Raw genomic sequence first — 21,657 nt, 5'->3', positions numbered from 1 at the left:
GTTTCTGAGACGCTGACTAAAGAAATGCATGCTACATGCTCCCCTGGGCCCCAGCTGCAGGGTAGAGACACCATTTGTACCACAATTGCTAGTAGGAAATGCAGACTTGCTTTCGTTTCCTCGCAACTCACTTGATGTTAAGATCAGTTGTTTGCCGGGGAGATCCGTGGTAATCTCTGAATTCTCATAAGGGGTGTGTGTTGTGAGCAGAACCGGTATCTCCAGTGTTCCTAGAAGAAGTGGTAGAAACATTTCCAGGAAGGGTGTTTTAATTTGAACAAGCTCTAAACATTTCACCGTTCTCTTCAACATACCACTCATCTTGGCTCTCTGGTGCTCCCTGTCTCTGCAAAATATCTGGGGATTGCCTCCTTCCAGTTATGACTCCTGAGATTAGGAGTGTGGGAGCTGTCGTGGTTGCTGCTTGGTGTGTTGCACAGGGGAACAGATTGCCCTTCTCTGCCTCTGCACAGAGAGGGGAGGAGGAGGAAGAAAAGTTTCACCGTCGCATCCCTAGTGGCTGTGGTTGTGGCTGTGGCAGTGCAGCACGGGTACCCTTCCCAGGCCCAGTGGCAACCAGGGCAACGCGAAATGCCTCCTGCAGCCTTGATCAAAGCCTCATCCTGGGTTCATACGTTCACCATAAGGAAGTGTTGTCTGACCTATCTCCAGCAGTGATGCTGGTGCGTTTGGATGGAGGGGAAAAGTGGGCTCCGGTCTGGTAGAGCCTAGCTGCCTAGACGTGAATGCTAAGGTCGTATTTTTATAGAGCCATGGCAGACCTGTTTAGAGGTTGTTTGTCTGCAACTGTTACAGACTCAGTCCAAATAAAAAAAACAAGTCACCCTGAGATTTCTCGATGTTTTGCAGAACACTGGGCTGATTTTTGTGGCTTTGCAACATCCCCTGCTGGAGTTTCTGCTCTGAGAGATTTTAAAGTCAAGCCAAGCGAAGTTTGGACTTTGAAAGTATTATTATTACCTCCTGTTATGCCTTACGGTTCCTTCGAATTCAAAACATAATTCAAGGGGCATGTGCCTTCTTAGATACAAAGTAGAGAAAAGGCTGGAATGAGTCTCCTCTCTTGGGATGAGGCTTCACAGTGCATGGAGGTGCTGAGTTTCTTTTACCTGGGAAATGTGAGCTGCTTCTAGAGCTATGTGCATGATGAGAGAAAAACGTGATTTGGGGATGGTAGCATTTTCTGAACCCATCTTCATCATGCTGCAAATTGGAGCCAGGTGGGCGATAAATGGGGCTACAGTTCTGCTTTGGAGAACGTGCTATGTCTCCAAGCAGTACACAGCAGCACCATGTGGCCGGAGGTCCCGTGGCATGGTACAGCTGCGGTTACTCAGGGAGATCGTGCTCCTTTCCCTGTCACTGCCCTTGCCTCTGTGCTCCTCAGTGTCCTGTTCTACCCCTTGTTTGGTTTCGGTTTGATGTTTTTGGTTTTTTGGTTTTTTTTTTTACTTTATCTTACACTATTTTACTTTTTTATTTTATTTTTGGATTTTGCTTCTTCCAACGTACCCATCTCCCTCATTTTTTGTTTGTTTTTGTTTAATTCCCGTCATTCCTTTAGACCACCAACCTGGCTCCCACCTCCTCCAGTGCCACTATTTCCTTAGCCAACCCCGAGGTCTCCATACTAAATTACCAATCTGCACTCTACCAGCCCTCAGCGGCGTCCATGGCTGCGGTGGCCCAGCGGAGCATGCCCCTGCAGACAGGAACAGCGCAGATCTGTGCCCGGCCCGACCCCTTCCAGCAAGCTCTCATCGTCTGCCCACCAGGCTTTCAAGGTAAGTAACAGCCTCACCAGGTCTTGGCCAGTCGCTGCTCCCTCCCCCGCTGCTGTTTCATCTAGCTCTTGTTGGAAACAAGCTTCCTTAGTGCAGATCATATGGTACAAAAATTGCTGGCCTAGTAAATCAGAGCAATGAGGTTGTTGCAGATGGAAAAGTTTGCAACAGCAGAGGATCTTGCAGGCACCTGCAACATCATGGGTTGGAGGTGGCTGGTCTAAAACATTGGGGCAGGCACTGAGAAGGGGTTGGGGGAGAACATGTGATATGTGTCGTCCTTTGCCCTGAACAGAGTTTGAGGCTCTTCTGCCTCACTTTGGTAAACTTGAAAACTTTCCCCCACAACAACGATAAATCAGTACATAAACAATGGGTTCATCACTTCTCAGTGATTCAGTTGTTAAAAGGGGGACTCAGGAGGTTAATGCAGCAGGGAGTGTGGTGCTAGTGGAGATGAGGGTTTGCCCCCATAACAGATGCTCGTGACTATTTATCAGTACAATTCCTTCAGCTCCAGCCCTGCTGCAAACAGCTCTGCCTGTGTATACCAGTGGCAGGTACCATTGTCAGACAACTTGGGTGATGATCAGATTTAGCCACTTGTCCTTCTCTTGACATTGCATGCTGTAGCAATTTGGAATAACTAGCCAGGTATCTGTAGAAAGTGGTCTAAATAGACCTTGGTTCAGCTGGTGCAACTTCTGCTCTTCATTTCTACAAGCCTGTCTGTGCAGCAGTCTCTAGGCACTTGTTAAATGTTCTGCAAGATTATCAAAGCTCTTTTGAACTAGGGGAGTTTAGCTAGACCTCTTCTACATAGTTAAAATGCATCTCAAGGGTTTGACTTCAGAAATGTATTGCTAGAATATGTGAGCTAACATCTTCTGCTTGCTGTCTTGAGAAAGCTCTAAAGTAGAGGAGGTAGCACAGGCTGTGCCGTGCACTAAGGTGGCGGAGAGGGAAGCTTCCTCCAGCTCAGTGAGGCTAATGCGTGGCTGAGTCAGCAGTGGTTGGAGTTTGGGGTGTGCTAGATTACACGGTCAAATCAGAGCCTTTTAAATATGAGTCCTGAGAAGCTGTGCAAGACAAAATCACCTATCCCCATCAAGGCTGAGGGAGTACGGAGTTCTGGATTCCCATCCCACTGTCCCACTTTGGTCTAAAGAGAGCATTCTCACATACCAATGGGTTTTGTCTGGCAAGGACCATTTTCTGTTGTCAAACCAGAGAATATGGGGGAAGAGAAGCCATTCCCTCCCCTCTCTTCCTTTTGTCCCTGTACACATTGTATTGAGGTGTTTCCCACGCATTCAAGGTACCCTAAAAATATGAACTCAGTTAATCCCTTAGCGTCTTTGAAAATGTCTTTTCTGCACCCTTATACATGTATCATGTTTATGAACATTTGATGGACATCTTTGGGCTGGGGTAGAATATGTGGGACTCCGAGAGCCCGATTTTTTGGAGGGACTGAACACTGCAATTTAAGTGGACATCAGCGAGTGCCTTTAGGCACTTCTGAAAACCAGACCTCGTTCCTAGCAATGCTGTTGATGGCTAATGCTGTACCTTCTGTCCTGGTGGAACAGGGTTACAAGCCTCCCCTTCGAAGCATGCTGGGTATTCAGTTCGGATGGAGAACGCTGTTCCCATTGTCACTCAGGCTCCTGGGGCCCAGCCTCTTCAGATCCAGCCAGGACTCCTCGCACAGGTAAGGAGGTCTGAAGACACCGAGCTCGGCAGGTATTTTTTGTGTTGTTTAGCTCTTGGAGGCTGAGGAGAGTAGCTTTCTTTGAGGGCCTTCTGTGGTGCAGTTCGGAGGCTTGGGCAGCCATATAAGGGTCTCCAGCTTTCTCTGAAATGTCCAAACTTCCCCCAGTTCATTGTTCAGCTCAAGGCTATGTCAGAGTTGCAAAAGTCTCTAGAAAGACATTCTTTCCTTCTGCTTCTCCACTGGAATCAGTGGGAAACCTCAGGGGAAGTTGTGTCAGGCCTCTGCTGAGGAGGAATCAGTAATAACCTTCCTGCATCCTCCTGAACTCGCCGTCTCCGTGGTAGTTTGTGGCCAGGAGTTGCACTGGTGAATTGCATGCTGCCGATAAATATCTTTCATGCTTTAAATTTGCACCCTTCTGTTTTATGAGCCACCCCTCTGCTCTTAAGTTATGAGAGAGATGTAGGGGGCAAAGGCAAGGGCCCCACAGCCAAGGAGCTCTCCTTGTCAGCAGCACTTGTTGGCACAATTGTCCAAAATGCGCTCACAGGAAAAGCATGGTTCCTCCCAGGAAAAAATCCAAACAGGAATGGGTACCACTAGTCATCATGTGCACATGCTCAAGGCGAACCCCAGCTCCTCAAAAAGGAGGAGCCATTCATTCCTCCTTATGCTGGCTTCAGTGAATCTGCCCCGACTTGTTTTCAGCTGGTGCCATGGTACCTCTGCCAATACCAGGCATGTTTCTGGCAGCAAAAAAAAAAAAGTGCCTAGTGTACTTAGTAAGTTGTGCAGCCTGGAAAAGATGACCTACAAGTCAAAAATGCATGCCTCTGACTCAGGATTGGTTGATCTGCTATGCCTTCATTAACGCCAGCACGGTCATACGCAGTCAGGTGCCAGCAGACTTCGGGTTTATGCCTGTGCGTTGCATTGCTGGGGTAAGACTGTTGGTGCAATTGCCTTTCTTTGCCACCTACCAGTTACGCTTATCTGGTGAAGGCAGATGGAAACACAACTTGCAGCCTGTGTGATTTCCATTAGCTAAGGTGCCCTGCCCCTTCCCAATAGCAGAATCTTTGTCAGAGGGCTGTCTGAAACATCGAACCTATCTCTGTTGCAGCCTGTCGTAACAACCTATGTGGGCCACCTCTCTGGTTTGGTAGGAAAGGAGAGCCTAAGAGGCAGGGGAAACAAAAACAATGGCAAAGCAAGAAGCAGTCTGTGCAGGCACAGTTGTGGGCACCTATTGCTTGTGCAAGAAGTCAGCCAAGGCAGTGGGTGAAGGAGGTGACAGAGCTTTGCATGCCCCCGCCATTCTGCCAGGCCTCCTGAGCTGTGCTGTTACATGGGGCTTGAAGGTGTGAGGGTCGGGTCTGAAGCATCCCAAAGGCAGCAGGATCCTGAAAGATCTCAGGACCTCCAGCTCCTTCTTTCTTCTCAAGGTGGCCTTGTTGGGGTCACCACACAGTCTGTGGGAGGGGGGAGTGTTCAGGAGAGCTTTGCTACCAATTTCTGTGCTGCCCCTGCTACATGAACTCCCATTTCATGGGCTGCCCCTCTCATACTTTCTACTGACCTTTTATTCACTGTCACTTCCACAAGGGAATTTAAGCTGTTTCTGAGAAACACTCCTCACTTGCATAGATTTTTAATTTTTTTTATTTAATAAAAGAGAGGCAGTCTGCCTGTTGATATATCTGTCTGTCTCACGCGATGAGAAATGCTAGCTGCCGCTCTGATGGCAAGGCGCTCTGATTGATGCTGGTGGCATCTGGTGTCCACGGGTCTCACTCAGTTTGGGCTGAGCAGCTGGTCTGATAAACAAATCTGTACCCAATTCCAGTTTCCTGAATGGAAAAACACAGCTTCTTTGTAATGCATTGTAGTCACATCTGATCTCTGAGCGGCTGCGTGTCTCTCTCTCAGCAGAGAGCTATTCCTCTCATGCACAGCTGCTTATCTAATGCTCTTCAGACTGGACTGTGCGATTGCTCCAACTACTAGAGGGACTGTCCCCGGCAGAGAGCGTAGCGCCTCCGGAGCCCACTTCTGTCTTTCCACCCGCCTTATTTGTCCCCCTGATCAGGCATGATGCCGCTCCTTGTGCTCCCAGCACTGTGTAGTGCTGTCGAGCTTTCTCCCGTGCCCAGCGTTCAGCGCAGGTCACTGTGCTTGCCCGCATCAGTATGGCTGTGGCTGGCAAAGCCTTACTGCATCCCAGCGCAGCCGGCGTCCAGCTCTCCCTGTGCAATTTGTACAAGACCAGCAGCCCCAGAGGAGGGACAGGGGAAGGAGTTCCAGGAGGTGGAGGGACCCAGGGCAGAGGCAGTGACGGATCTTGAGCATCATCTCTGGCAGCTGTGTGTCTGCAGCCTGTGGCGTGGAGCTAGACAGAGCAAGCAGCCTGCAAGATGCAGAGCCAGTGGCAAAAGTAACTTACTTGTAACTTCTCTGGGTCTATTTTCACCCTCTCAAGCAAGTGTGTTCCACATACTGTGTGCGCAGTGACCAGTGAAAGGAGACTGATCCTGTCTTGACTGATAGCTCTCTGCAGCTTCAGATCTCAAAAGAGACAAAGCCATACAGATTTCTGGCAGGCTTCCATGACGTGACCCAGAACTGTCCCCTCTCCTTGAATAACGCCCTGAATTCTTGATTTTCTCTCCTTTTAACTCCTTCCTAACAACACTTCTTCCCACGGAGGTCCGGCCACCGGCTTTCAGAACAAACACGCTTACTCCATTAGCCGTTCTTGCTCTATATCCGAAGCGGGAGCTCTGTCGCACCGGGGGACCCACCACCTCCCGAGCGCAGGGGCCAGCGCGGCACCCCGCCACAGCAGCACAATTTCACAGTAATGCAATAACTGAGAGCAGGCTGTGGCTGCCGGCACAAGCCTCCCGTGTGTAAGCACAGCGCACTGTGCTAGTGGATCAGCCTAGACAAGTCTTATCTGCAGATTAAATGATTCAGTGGTCCTTACCTAATAAGTGAGGAATTTGTGCCTGGACCCTGACACTGCATCTAAATTTATGCACTGCAGTCGGGAAAGGAGCTTAGATTTGTTCAGTTCTCTTCCTGAAGAGGGAGGAAGCAGTTTTCTCTGCAAGTAAGTCCGGGTAGTACCCCGGGACTGACTGCAACAGTAGTTTAGTCTCCTCTTTTAAATGAAAGCTGGGGAAAAAAAGAAAAGAAAAAAAAAAGCTTTTTTCCTCCCTGATCTTTTTGTGTCTTTGCCTCCTCCTCCTACCTGCTCCAAGCAGCACCAGTCTGTGGTTGTGGCTCCTTAGATGAAGAGCTCTCAGGAGCCCTGTGACTGTCCATCCTTTGCAGATGTTGCTGAGAGGCCTCACTGTAGCAGCCTTTTCATCTAACTCAGCAACATGGAAAATTACAAGACAGTCAAACTTTGGAGCAGAACTGGGAAAAGGTGGTTTTTTTGGGGGGTGGGGGGGTGTTTTGGTTTTTTTTACTGGGGGATAGGAGGGGATCACAGGGACAGTTAACAGGATTCTTGTGAGGATGGAGATGCGGACAAATGCATGCCTGGAAGAGGCCTCCCCTCTAAAATTTAGCCTCCTTAAAACTGTGAGATAACACGACACGGGTCCAATATAGTACTGCCAGTTGGGACTAAGGAAGGCCATAGCCGGTACCCCTGCATTCCCCAGCCCAGGCAGTGAGAAGCTGCTGAAGCTGCCTTCAGGCAGCACATAGCAAAGAAAGTTTCCCAAGTCAAAAAAACGAATCATCTGACTCGTGTGTGGAGTCACTGGAGCAGGACGACCTGAGTCATGCCTGTGGCAGCGCAGCTGGAGGGATGGTTGCATAGCAGAGCGATGGCTCAACTCACAGGGCAGAGATTTGCACCCCTGCAAGGGGGGCACCCGCTCAGAAAAAGCCAGAGAGCACACGGAGAGGACAGGCACGCGATGTGTAGCCGTGCGTGGCTCTGCTCTGCGTTGGCCAGGGGGCTCCTGGTGAGCTGGAAGCAGGCAACTGGGCTCCTTGGCCCATGCAGCATCATGTTCCTCCTGAGGAGCACTCGGTGACCGATGCGCATTCCCTTTTGGTATCTCCAAACGCACCTTTTTTACCTCCTTGCAAAAGCCTTGCAACCCCCTGTTCTCTTTTCTGATCCTTGAAAAGGTCATTCTCCTTTTTAGTTCCTTTAAGTTCCTGCAGTCCTTTAGGTCCTGTTGGGGTGGAAAGGAAAATTGGCTGTAGGAGGGGGAAAATAACAATGGGACCATAGTGCCCAGCCGATCTAGAGAGTCAAAATTAAAAGGTGCTAAAGAGTTTGATGTTTGGGTTGAAATGCCGACCAGTTTCGATCCCTCCCATTCCCATTTAACCTAAAACACAGCTGCTGCTTTGGACGGCAGGGATTCTTTTTCCACTTCTTCGCGCTCTCTGTATTGATAACTTTTACTGCTTTTACTGTGGTTTCCTAACAGTATTTGTCATCTATGACTGAAAAGTGGTAAGAGCTAGGTAGTATGACCATGATCATTATTAGGAGCCCCAGCTGAACGTGAACCACAACTCACGCTCGGTGTATGGTGCCTTTTGTTAAGAAGTTGTTTTCCCTCTGTCTGACAGCAAGCGTGGCCCAGTGGCACTCAGCAGATCCTGCTCCCTCCCGCCTGGCAGCAGCTGACTGGGGTGGCCACCCACACTTCTGTCCAGCATGCGACCGTCATCCCCGAGTCCATGGCAGGCACCCAACCGCTGGCAGACTGGAGGTAAACTGGAGGCACTTGGAGGCTCCCTGAAGTGTCCACTGGTGCTAGAGGAGGCATGAGAAGAGCCAGGGTGGGAGGGATGGGGTCTCACGAGGCTGCAGAGCCGGGGGGAGAAGGGCAGAGGCTGCACTCTGCGACCCCCTGTTTGAGAGTTACAGGCAGCTTCTCCATTCCCTGTCTTTGAAGTGGAGTGCCGTGCCCGTGCCACTCCCTTCAGTCAGTTCCCTGCGGGGAACGCTCCTTCCTGGGGGGACTGGGACCCCAATGGGCCCTGGAGGAGGGTGCCTCGGTGACGGTGGTGGGAGCCTGTGAAAAAGCCTGCTGAAGAGCCGCCGGTTGCATTTTAAACGTGTGCCTGTCTCCCCACTTTGCAGAAACACCCACGCTCACGGCAGCCATTATAACCCCATCATGCAGCAGCCCGCGCTGTTAGCTAGCCATGTGACTCTCCCCGCAGCCCAGCCCGTCAACGTGGGTGTTGCTCACGTCATGCGCCAGCCGCCCGCCGCCGCCACCTCCACCAGGAAGAGTAAGCAGCACCAGTCGGCGCCCCGGTGAGTGTGCACGGCTCCCGGCACTGGCGTTGGTCGAGGCGTCGGTGAGGCAGGAGTCCGTATTTGGGTTGTTGTGAATGCAGGCCTGCAATGCAAGCGTGCTGACGAGGGTGGTATTCACTGACATCTGTGGGGCAAAATATAAAGTTTATTCCACGGCCCACGAGTGGTTAGATCACGCTTTTTGTGACTGGGCTCTTTGCTGCTTCACCTCTTCCGTACCCAGGTCAGGAGCGCAGCGGGTAAGAGGTAGTCAGGCGCATTTTATACCCAGCGAGCATCATTTTGTGCGGGAGTTAGTGGCTGGAGGGGATGCAGGATGGGAGACTCAGGCCCTGTTCTTACAGCTTGTTATGCTGCTGTGATTACCTGAGACCTTTTAGTCACCGTAATTAAAAATGTAACTATATTCTCAGGTCAGTGTGGTGCAATGCCCAGTTGCCACACCTTGTCTTCCCACATCATCTCGAAGAAGCACTCCTTTGGTGCAGTGTCTGCATTTCCACAGGGTGGTGCACCTCCATGGGAACCCATCTTCAGGAACATGTGCCTGATGTGTGCACACAAGATCTGCCCTTTCAAAAGCAATGGGATGATGACCTGTCTTCTGAGCTTTAATGCCATGTGGAGTGGAGGACTGGGGTGGCTTTAGGCCACCTTCAAGCTCTCTAGCTCCTAATATACGTGGTTGGCCCCTATCTTCAACAGTACACACCAGCAACAGATACCCGCACTGGCCTTTTTATAATCATGGCAGCATAAACCAGGGAGCATTTTATAAGGACATCTCATACAGGGGCAGTCCTTAGACACCTAAATCTATCAACTCTCGGTAGGATCATTTGGCTCTGCAAGGAGGAGACTGGGTTTTGGTTCATACTATGTTATGTGGCACAACTCAGACAGTAGGATGATTGCAGTGCCTGTCACAGCACTGTAATCTTGCCTAGAGGACAAGGCGGTTTAAGATGTATGTGCAGCTGTTCTGGGGAAAGTCCTCTGGGCTGTGAAACTAGCACATTTCTTTAAAAAAAACCAAAACAAAACAGTGCAGAGGAGAGAACCAAAATGGGTCACCACTTGTGCAGTGGCAAAAACAGAGGAGCTTGTGGTTTTCCTGGGTGACTGGACTGGGGCCAGAGGACCTCTGAGTTCACAACCAATTTGACTCTAGTTAAGAGGCCACTATTTAAATCCTTCCCATTTATCTGCTCTCTAATGTTGCATTTACTTTGGGTGGGCTCCAGCTGTCTTAGTCCATTCGTAATGTAGAGGAGAGGCAGCTACGGCCCCAGCAAGCCAGCAAAAGAGAGCGCCTGTTGCAACCAGTGTGCCTGTGCAGGGCCTCCCCTCTCCCTTCCTTCTCCAGGGGCAGGGTGGCAGTGTCCAGGAGGAATTGGACACTTTCAGAGCAACGAGTTTCTATGGCTATATTAATTGTGGTGCTTTTGTAGCCAAATGAGGAACGTGCTCCTTTGGAGAGGAGGGTACTCCACGCTGCTCATTGGTATTCAAAAAGCACTGCAAATACTACTGTGCAGCCATTTGTTATGCAAAAGACCCTGTGTAAGTTGGTACAGTGCGATACGTCCAGAGTGACTTCCTTTTGATGGATGCCACCTATTCCTTTTGTTAGCTTTCAGGCCAAGCTGAACATGCAGCCCAGGACCCGCTGTAGAACAAAACCAGAACTTTGTTTTTTTCATCTGCAAATATTCTGCAATAGGCAGAAGAAATACAAGGAAGAAAGAAAATGTGGGAAATGAGTGAAATGGGCTTTAGTCAGCATGCTTTGCTAAATATTCCCATCTGCAGACCTGTGCTGCACTGTTTGGTGGACAGGTTCTGTGTTCAGATCCCTGATCCAAGTGGGCCCTTTCCAACTGTCAGGCAGGGAAGCTGAAGTAAGAAGACTGGGGAAAAAAACAGGACTTGAGAATGTTTTTCTACTGCATAATAAAAAGATTGTTCTTTTCTTCTGATTTATATATTCTGTATCTGCTGCCTCACGTGGGAATAAAATGAAACTGAGTATATGTCCTTCCATCTGCGTGCTCTCATCCATGGGACTCCACTATCCTAGAGGATGAAGCATTGGGCAGGAGATGTTCATTGAAAAGATTCTTAAATAGAAAATTAAATTTTCAGCTAAGAAAAGCAGTTTTCCTGATAAATGATTGTTGTTTTCCACAACAAATTCTAATTTTACCTTTAGCTTTTTCTGGCCAAAAAATATCTGGTCATGATGCATCCATGCAGGATACAGGAGAAATGGATTATCATTTGGGTTCTTCTTCCTTCTGCGACAGCCATACTGTGCCTGCCTGTGTTTTGTATGTCTGGGCTGTGTGACTAGCCTCTACCTCCCAGCTCAAACTCCTGGGAGGCAGCATTCTCATTTGGAAATTTCTAGGGAAAACAAAATTGAATTTTTTATTAAAAGAAACTACTTTCGGCCAATTATATGAATAAGTCATGTGAGGCACTCTGTCCTTTGAAGAGGTGACTATGCCAATTTTGCAATTTTCCTAGACTCCATAAATCAGTGCCACTGAATCAGAGACCAGGAATCAAAAGCCATGGCGACGGGCAACCTAAGCAAACCAAGTTTTAACCAACTAACAACCTTTCCCATTTCCAGAAATGCGTCCACCTATGAAGTTTCATCCTCTCAATCCATCAGCTCGCCTCAGCGGTCGAAACGAGTGAAGGAAAACACGCCTCCCCGCTGTGCCATGGTGCACAACAGCCCTGCCTGCAGCACCTCCGTCACGTGCGGCTGGGGCGATGTGGCGACCAGCACCACGCGGGAGCGGCAGCGGCAGACGATAATCATTCCCGACACCCCTAGCCCCGCAGTGAGTGTCATCACTATCAGCAGCGACACAGATGAAGAGGAGGAGCAGAAGCATGCACCCACCAGGTGAGCAGCGGCTCTCTGCTCTTCTCTGTGTGCAGGAGAGAGAGAGACAGAGGCAGAGAAGTGCTGGAGCATCCCAGGAGTTGCTGTAGGGTCCCAGGAGCTACAGTTGGGTCTCAGCACCCAGGTCGTCTTCATTGGAGAGGAAAGATGATGGGAAGGCTAAAATACTAGCTGAGGACTCCACAGACTTAGGTGATGTTCCCTACCGTGCTGTACATTTGCTGTGTGACCTTGGAGAAGTGTAGCAGTCTCTCTGTGCCATAGTCTCTCATCTGTAAGAGGAAATAATAGTTTTCTCTATCTCACAGAACTGTTGAAAGGAGACTTTAGAGATCCTATGGTGATGAGCCTCTTTAAGTCAGATAGCTGTTTAAAACAAAGAAAGACAAAAAGAAGGGCTTGGAAGGAAGCTAGCTTAAAATTGCCTTTTCTCTTTCTAAATGATCCAGGCATCTGTAAAGAGCATTAAATGACACCTTCTATATGTGCTATTTTCTGTAAAAAGGTCCTGAAAAAGTTAGTCGTTGTGTCATAAACACTCAATAATGGTAAATACATTGCAAGAGATTTGCTCAGTTCTGATTGTGTTGCCAAAACATCCCTGAACTATTGTAAAAAGTGGCACAAACTGATTGCTTTTTGACTGACTCTGCAGAGAGGCATAGATAAGACTATAAAGACCGTGGTGACTGAGTTTGCTCCTCAGAGAATTAACTCACCCGAGTGAACAGTGTGGCCCAGGACTGCTGCCACTACTGATCATCTAGTGTGGATGCGAGAGGACTTAATTTTCCAGGACTGTCTTTTCAGCACCTTTCATCACGTGCAAGCACTCTAGATTTCCCATCTGATGCCAGTCACAAGACATTGCTCTGCTTTATAAGTTGTAGAGAAGTAGCCTTGCAAACAGCTGAATAATTATACCATCTTTATGTTGGTAACTGAGCTAGGAATTTATTAACCTTATCCCTCCAGTATTGTCGAGAGAGAATTAATTTTTTTATTTATTTAGAACATGCTCCATGGCAGATTTTCCTTTAATCACTGGAGATATCTATCTATATCTCTGCATCTCTGCGCTGTGGTGATAAGTGGAGCACTGCAAATGTGCACAGAACAGATGAGATGCATTTGTCCTCAAGGAGCTAAAAATCTGTTAAAAGGAGCCATATGATTCAGGCATCCAGGCTGCAATTTCAACCTGCCTCCCGACAGCCACCACCGCTTCCCATTCCCCTTCTCCCTACCAGTGAACTCCATCGAGCAGCAAGAGCTCAGTGCCTCTCAAATTCAGGCTTGCCACAAACGCAATGGTTATTGTGGGGAATTGATCACAGGACAGCGTAACATATTTCACTTAAAAAAACCCAACAACAAAATAAAAAAATTGCTACAGTATTTCTTAGTTTGGTAGGGAGAAGAAAGCGTGTTTCCAGAAAGAGTTGAATGAAGGTCAGCGTGGAAGTCAGGTGGGCTATAAATAAGGCGCTCCCACTTCCAGGGCTCTTATGGGAAAGGAAGGGCAAGACAAGAGAGATGCTGAAAACTAAGGTTGTGAGGTGGGGCAGCATGAAGAGGGCAGGTATCTCAAGGGTCATGGGAGCTATTTGCAAGCATGTTTACCCAGGGCGCTGATCCCAGGCTTTGGGAAATTATGTGCAAATACTTACCTTCTGGGTATCATCTTGGGTCCAGAGGGGAGGGGAGGGAAGAGCTGGGATCTTGCGGCCACTTCAGCTAATGGTTGTCTCCTTTGCTTCAACTTTGCTGCCATCTGACCAGTTTCTTCACTCGGCACCTCTCCAGGGAGACAGACAGAACAAAGTTCTGGAAAATGTCTAGAAATCAAGTTGGGAGTTTGGGGTATTTAAATATTCAGGCAAGGTCTGCCGAGGGGTTAGGAAAGTAGTCCCAGGAGCCAGACTTACATAAACAAACTGACTTTGATATGACTAAAGCATATTCAGGACACGTTGCTGCCTGGGATCAGATCCCTGGCTACTTTTTGTATCCATATGGCATATCTATACAGAGTGCCAGGGTACCAGCATTCCTGGAAGGCCAAAGCTTAAGAGCTAGATTTAATTTCTGAGCCATGTAGAGACATTGTGCATGGACAAGGGCTGTTCTCAGGCATCTTTTGGAATTCCAGAGTGAGTTAAATTGCCTGTGCAGATGTAACCAGAGTGAGTGGAGAATTTGAGGTGGAGACACAGACAGAAAACAGCATGTCCAGAATGAGAAATTTTGGTTAAAGTCTCCAGGAGAGTGAAATCAACTCGCTCAGTGCCTTTTGACCTGGGCAGATCTAAGACCAGATTCTCAGCTGCAGTAAGAGTGTAGCTTCCAGTCAAGGAAGCTGTATCAGCATTTAATGCCCATGAACTCTGCCCCTGCCAAAGTTGAGGTCTTTCTCATTGAAAGTGCGTCACATTTAGGAAAGTACCTCCAAGTTTTCTCACTTGCCTATTTTTTTGGCTCCAAGAAAAATGGGAGTGACAGTGAAGTATGTGCTTTAATGTAATCGGTGCCCAAATGTTCAGGACCCGAGTCGAAAATGAAACCGTGCAAAGAATGCATTGTCTCACCCATATTTATGCAAATATTACTCTATTGGGCAATAGCTGTGGTGTGGGGGTGAAAAATAAGGAATAACTTGAAACATGCTATTGGTCACACCCTAACAATATTAGCTTTTTCTAGATTAGAATACAGAAATCATATGGCACTTGACAGATCAAAGTTAATTGCCTGATCCCATCTTATTGATAGCAATGGTATCTTTGCATTAACTTCACTGACGTTGGATCAGCTCCTGAATTTGCTGCAGCACTTCCTTCTCTTATTTCCTATGGGGTTAGAAATTTCTCTTTGGTCCATGAGACGAAAAATGTTTATTTTATTGATTGCTCAGCAAAGAGAGATGAGAGCTACCTGTGGTTGTGAGAAGCAGTAGATCCTTCGACGATGTAAGAGTTCGTAAGTCTCAGTTTAAGAAGGACTGGTAATGCTGATAAAATATGATACTGCTGATGCAGTAAAGGAGCCCTACAGCTTGGATTTACTCCGACAGAAAAGCTTCTCTGTAATACCAGAGCAGCAGAGAGAGCTTTTCGTGTACAGGGGATGCAAATTTTTTCTTGGCGAAAGAAAAATCTGAAGAATTCGGTGTGATATGGGCAGAATTTTCCTTTTCCTAATGACAAGCGCAGATGTTCAAGTAGGATGTTTATGAACGACCAGCTGACTAGGCAGGCAGGCCAGCACGTTGCTCGTTCTTTGCTCACATGTGTTTTGCACTGTTGATGAGTGTAGCTTGGTGTAATCTTTTTAAAATCAATAGTCATCTGAAAATGTTGGCCTCCTGTTGGGTAAAGGTGCTGGGGAGGTGGTGCGAGGTGGGCTCTGGAGGACCTGCTCGACGGAGCCTTGTCAAAGGGGGCCATCTACTGGGCCCCAGCCCCGTGCCTGGGGCAAAGTCACAGAGGAGGGATCTCAGGTACAGTTTGCCAGGGACCGTCCTCAGAGAAATGGTCAGAGATTTTCAGGGGGCAAATTCCTGATTTAAAAAGTCAGTTTGTCAAAACCAAGGCTTTTTGCAGCCTACGTTGAGATTTTTCTAGTAATATCCCCAACACAGTGAAATCTGGGGAAGCTTCAAAACTGCAAAAAATTTTGACTGGGATTAACTAATTAACGGGAAGACTTCTCTTTTCTGGTTTAATGGAGGGGGTTATTTCTTTCAAAATGTAAGCAAATAATAGGAAAAAAATTGAAATGGTCAAAATAAAAAGGGAACACTTTTACTGAATGAAATTGTTTTTACCTGGTTTCTGATGCCCACGAAGTTTTGCATGTGACATTTTGTCCTGTGGAACAGCAGAAAAAAAAATTGCTTATAAAAAGCATTATATGAACAGAAACAATTTTGTCACCCTGTTTGTTTATCACCAGTGAATTTCTAGACTCTCAGTTCAGCATCCTTTACAAAGAGACTTTATAGACCAAAGAGGTGTTTACTGCTGTGCTGTAAGATAATACCCTGTTATTTATTCTGGAAAGAAGAATTTAGGTCTAACCATTACCTGTAAAGCACTGAAGAGAGTAAAAACAGAGAGTAGACTTGATATTTTTCTTATAAATTTATTCATCTTAAGTTTCTCTACTTGCTCTTGCAAGAAAGTCAAGCAGACAGACAGACCGACAGTGCAACTGCAGTTGCTGTAATCAGAGCACATATTCAGCAAGTAGCAAGTAGTAGGGGTTAAGTACTCCCCAGTATGCAACTTCACATGATGCAGCGGTTTAAATGTAAATCCTCCCTTGATTAAATATTTCTGAAGCTTAGAAGTGGAGAAAAATAAAGCAACAACTTAAACACAGAGCAGAGAGGCACAAGTGCACCCTGGAATTGTGTCTGGGAGGGAGGGGGAGCACACGTGGTCCTGCAGGAGGGGTGCGCCGGGCTGCGCTGGTGGTGCAGCGAGGGGTATTTCCACGTCCTGCCAAGGGACGCATCGCAGAGCGTGGCAGGAGGAAGGGGTGGAAGGAAAGGGCAGTGGAGGTGGCTGTTGTGACGTGTCTACGTGACTTCCCATCCAAGCAATGAGTGCAGCAGCCAAGGAAAACATGACTCTTCTTGAAACAATACGATGATGGCCTTGAGGTGGGTGGTTTTGAGGGTGCTTCCACCCCAAAGAGGCAGGAGAGCCCCTCACTTCCCCACTGCCTGCTCTGTCTGCGCTGGTATCGTACGTAACACCTCTCCAGCTTTGTTTTCTGTGGGATCCTCACAGTAATCCCTGTCTTCCTGGGCAAGAAAGACTGACTGCAGTTGTCGCGTCGGCATTCTGAGTAACTGCCTCATTGGCCATCTTCACTGGCACAGAATTCTTTCAGGGTTGGTTTTTTTCCCTTTCTGTTAAGATGGTAAACTATACAGGGAAGCCTCTGTGTGAGTCTCACCTTTATAATGGAGCATAAGCTGATGCAAGTTGTTATTCTCCTTATTCACATCGTAGTGCAATGGTGGTGGAGCCCACTTCAGAGGACTTTAATTCCCCTTACGCAGAGAAATTGTTGGCAGGCACAAGCCAGGTGTTTTTGCCAACTTACTGATGTGCATGTGCGAGGGTCAAAATACCATTTGTAATTCTCTTTTGACATCTAGCCTATTGTGGCTATGTTATGCTGTGCATAGTAATGCACTGACTCTGCATAGCGATACATTGACTAACCACAGTCATTTGGTAAAAAGCTTGCTGCCTTCCATCTCCAGAAGACACACCAACATGCAACTAATACTTAAAATAACAGAGATAGACAGTAGCTCTCTCAGCAAACCTTCAGCAGCAGGACCTTTACAACCTGCTAAGCAATTCAGTATATATGACTTAAATAGCTACAGCACGTGCTGTGTAGCCTAATAAAATGGCCTGAGTGTAGTACTTGATAAATATTTCTTACCATCACAAATTCACAAAGAAGGTGAGAGCAGATTAACAGGTCGGGATGGAGGTTGAGCCGAAGAGAGAGGGGCATGTTCTCAATGCTGAGCTATGCATGGCATAAGATTTCAACATGAAGAGAACGATTGCAGTTGTAGTGTGAGTTTTTGTTGGCTGAATCTGTACTTCCCTAGAATACGTGGATTATTCTGAAGCAGCAAACTGAAAAGGTTGCATGTTATTAAGTTTTCAGAGACCTGGAACAGAATTTTTGTGATGTGATATAAAGCTAACATGCCATGGTGTATATGCATACCAGTTCAAAGGCACAGTTGTGCGATGGCTGCCTTCTTCCCCCAAACTAGAAGGCCATGTTGGTGACCTTGAGAGCTGAAAGCCTCTGTTGCTATAGTGGCAGCCACACTGAAAGGTTTGTATCTCTTTGGGTGAACTGCACGCTGAAGAATTTTCCCCACTAGACACCATTTGCTTTTTCTGGGATTCTGGTGTAACTCAAGATATTCAGGGAAAAAAGGTCCTGTTCATGCGATGCTATCACATACCGAGCTTTTGGGCTGGGCCTTCAGCAAGTAGAAATCATTTCAAGTTGCATTGTTACAAGAGCTGTTGTCCCTGTCCTTGGCCTTGGCTATTTAGGTGGTTTCAGCATTGTTTTAACATGTAATTCAGCATCTTCTTTTCCTTAATTTCCTCTCACTTTTCGTTCTCAACATCTGCCTTTGTCACCTTTCCATTGACAGTATCTCAGATGCCTACCTTAGTTTCTTGCCCAATGCCAAGTGCACAAACTGTCTTCTCTTTCCTCTATCAGACTTTTCCTTGAGATCTTTCCTTGCTGTGGGGAATAGGGACCCACGTCCATCTCTCTGCTGTGCACTCACGAGGGTGGTATATGTTAGAGAGCTGTCTCCAAGACCTGCTTCTGCATGTTTGAAGCCACAGTCCTGCTCTGTGTCTGCACATTGGACAGACATGAATTGTTTTGTGTCCAAGTTTGAGAACAAGCTCTTTGGGACCAGGTGGGAACGGGCTACCACTCATAAACTAATAGTAAACTTACAAAGCAATGCATATTTTTCCAGCTGCTGTTCTGAAAGGGAGGACGCAGCTCCAGCCAGTAAGGGTTAAAAAGCTTTCCCAGCTTATTGCTTTTCAGTCTGTGTAGATGGATTTGATGCCACTTCGATAATCTCCCCCCCCCCCCCCCCCCCCCCTCTGGAGAATTAAAATACACCTACCCACATAATGCAGGCAGGCACACAAGCTGACCAAGAACACATGCCGACTCTCAACACTACTAAATCACGTATGCTGCTGCTACTGTGCTTGTAGGAGGGAAAGTAATTACCAGGCTTGGAGCGAGCTTAATAGGAAGGGGGCAAGACTTTTAATAGTATTTTTCTGTGTAAGCACAAACATCCCCAAAAGCTGTGGCTGAGTTATAGGAATACAGTAAGCTTGCTGAGTAGGCAAGTGCTGTGTCAACAGGTAAAAGCTCTCAGTCCTGATAGTTTGTGAGCAGGGAAGGCGATACATCAGCCTGGACCTCACACAGATAACTCCTGCAGTACTGTGAGGTGGAGAGAGCAGCTGAGTCCTCAGAGGGAGCTGGAAGGAGGACAGTTGCTGGCTAGCAAGAAGGCTTTGAGAAGGGGGAGCGCTAGCTCTTCTGGGTTGAATTTTCAAAAGCCCCCGTTTCGGCTTAATGTGTATCTTTAAGCCTGTGAATCAACGGATTTTCAGCATGAGTTGGGCCTTTGATGCTTTTGAAATTCCCACCCTTAATCTCTGGGGCGGGCTATGGTACAGCAGGTGCCGAGCTCTGGGCGTGTGTGAATAGTCCCGACTGGCTTCTCTGCCTGCTCTAACATTAACTGCAGTCGTTACCTTTCCTAAAGACAAAAATCCAGCTGCTTTTGAGGGGGCTCCTCGTGCGCTTGAAATGATGCAGCATGCTGAATCGAGAGGCTAATCACATGGGCCCTAATCCTGCAAATATTTACCCATGTGCTTTAGCTCTGTTACTGGAATAGTCCAGCTGACTTTGGTGGATGACACATATTGGTAGTGCTGAGCACTTGTGTAGGGCCTGGCAGGACCATAGCTCTGGTCCTTTTCAGTTTCCCATCCATGAAATGAGTTTAATATCCTGCTACGGTCCCTTTCTCTGGAAAGATTTGGGTTTGGAGTCACTTGTTTAACCAAACAGATCTACTTGATTTTCTTACTGTAACCATGGAGCTATAACACTTTGAAGGAGAGGGCTGCTCATGTCCCTGCTTTGACAAGCCCTCAATCAAATCGGTGAAAAATATGCCCATTCTAAAACAATAAATAGCACAGATTACACAGAAAAATACCCTTCCAGTTCTACAGCTCAGCCTTCCCATGTCAAGTGTCAGCTGAGAGCAAGTATTTCCAGTTCAGCAGCTCAGCCGCTTATGTAAGGAAGGGACTGTAAAAGAATAGCTAGACCTTATTAGTTGTCAGAAAACCCTTTAGTGACTTGATTTTTCTTTATAAAATGTAATAACTGTCAGAGGTAGAGAATATATATCTCTTCCCAACTGGCAGCCAAGGGTAGCTGCAAAGGGCAAGCAGTGTGGATACTCATAAATGTGTGATTACAGGCATTTCTACTGAAGGAGAGAGGAATATTGATGCAATATTCGTCATTTTTATTGGCTTAATATTCTTCTTTCGTAGCACCATATCCAAACTGCTACGTCTTTCTTCACATACAGTAGTTGTCCATCTAAGATATGCTGTTGCTCTTTCCATTTCTAATCCAGTGCTCTCCAGCTCCTTGTGGAAAGCCAGAATACGAGGGTTCACTGTCGTACACCTTCCCTGTTGAAAAGATCCCTGCCCCTGTAAGGATTGCTTTCAGCTTCCAGATCGCTGTGCAATAGATTTCCCTCCTCTCTGTCATCTGCCCTGTTTCAAGTGTCAATGCTTTAGGATAGCAGGGGCCTCTCGAGACATATTTTTCACTGTGCATAGAACAACATCGTCTTGTGTCCTCTTCGGGGCACACCAGGATCCTGTGATGATAGCCCAGGGAGAGTCTGTGTGATGGTAACTTGTTTGTGAATGCAGCACCCCAAGGCGTTCTTTAATGGAGAAAATGATAGCTTGTCAGTTACAAGTCTTGGGAGCGAGGTGGTGAGTTGCAGTTTGTGAATGCTGACGGAGAGGCTTTGGGACAGACAAGTTGAAGGGAACCCACCAGTGCTCCTTTAGCACTGTGAAAAATAAATAAGGCAAACAATGTCCTTGGAAGGAAACTGTTCTCAGTATCTGTTCCACCTTTCCCTGGGTGAGAGGCGATGCTGAGACTAGGGAACAAACGGCTCCATCACAGACTAAGACCGGATTAATCAGCTGTTCCCTGGACTGGATCGGCCAGAGTGAGAGAACGGAGAGGAGACTCCATGGGAAAGGGATCTCTCTCTTTTTAAAGTGCACACTCAAGAAGTTAAGAGATGGATTCCTTTTTCTCCATGGCATTTCTGTTCCTGTTGGGGCTGTTTCCATCATTAAGCCTAATTACTTAGCTTTTTATGTGCTATCCATTTCTTTTCATCATTTTAAAAACTTCAGTTGCCATAACAACATAATGCAATCAGTGAAACATAGCAGCTATTTTCTGTAGTCAAGGTCTGTGCACTGTCAAGGATGTGAGCCATTTAAGCAAATCTTCACCATCCCCCTTCCTCCCTCCTCTTTCTCGCTCTCTCTTTTTCTCCCTAAACAAGCTCATAACAGGAAGGAGAAACCATCAGGAATAATTAGACACAATAGCGGAGCAAATCCCAATCGTACTCGTGCAGTCTAGTCTAATGAACTTCTAGCACTAATCTTGGAAGTGTTGATGTTCCTTTCTAATCACTTTTTTGATGTCATAGATAGATTAGCTGCAGCAGGACCTTGATAATCCACGCTAGAGTCAGGAGACCCAGTGCCTAATTCAGAGAAAGAAAAGAAAACCAAAAGCATTACATACTTTGCTCACTTTTTCATCATTCATTCCTCAGTTTCAAATGCTTATTGAGAATATATGCCCATTGGACCATATTAGTAAATAGAATGGAGTGTATTTTGTAGATTCATGGGATTTAAGCATGAAAAGTCGTAGCATCTATTATTAAATCATTGCTGGAAGGCTGGGAGAAACCGCCACGTTTTTGTGTGGGTGGTGAGACTTGCAACAAAGCATAGTATAACTGCTGGGCTTCTACTACACACATAAAAAGCAGTCTGAAAATAAATCTGGCAGTCTGGTTCAGTGCTATTCTAAGCAGTGTGAATATAAGATCTATTCACAACGTCTTACTCACTCCTTGACCTCCATGAAGGCTTTCCTGGAATAGCAACGAGTGAGTTTTGAAGCCTGGGATTTGGCTTAAGCAGCCTCTATCTGGCGGAGGACTCAAGGGTGT

General features: G+C 47.0%; 1 protein-coding gene across 4 annotated transcripts in view; it reads left to right on the top strand.

Moving 5' to 3' along the window:
• The window catches only part of HIPK2 (homeodomain interacting protein kinase 2), a 133,804-nt gene that overhangs the window by 107,644 nt on the left and 4,503 nt on the right, over positions 1-21,657 (top strand). For 2 of the 4 annotated variants that reach the window (XM_050896496.1, XM_050896490.1), the window contains exons 8-12: positions 1,679-1,805; positions 3,398-3,519; positions 8,128-8,270; positions 8,645-8,824; positions 11,466-11,747. In XM_050896496.1, the coding sequence (XP_050752453.1) occupies positions 1,679-1,805; positions 3,398-3,519; positions 8,128-8,270; positions 8,645-8,824; positions 11,466-11,747 (854 nt within the window). Of the gene's footprint in view, positions 1-1,585; positions 1,806-3,397; positions 3,520-8,127; positions 8,271-8,644; positions 8,825-11,465; positions 11,748-21,657 lie in introns of all 4 variants that reach the window. The other 2 variants (XM_050896481.1, XM_050896474.1) reach the window with 1 other exon arrangement.

Source organism: Gymnogyps californianus, chromosome 1, assembly GCF_018139145.2.
Source record: "Gymnogyps californianus isolate 813 chromosome 1, ASM1813914v2, whole genome shotgun sequence".
NCBI classification, from domain to species: Eukaryota; Metazoa; Chordata; class Aves; order Accipitriformes; family Cathartidae; genus Gymnogyps; species Gymnogyps californianus.
The sequence above is the reverse complement of the archived record's forward strand: the minus strand, read 5'-3'. Positions and strand labels throughout refer to the sequence as shown.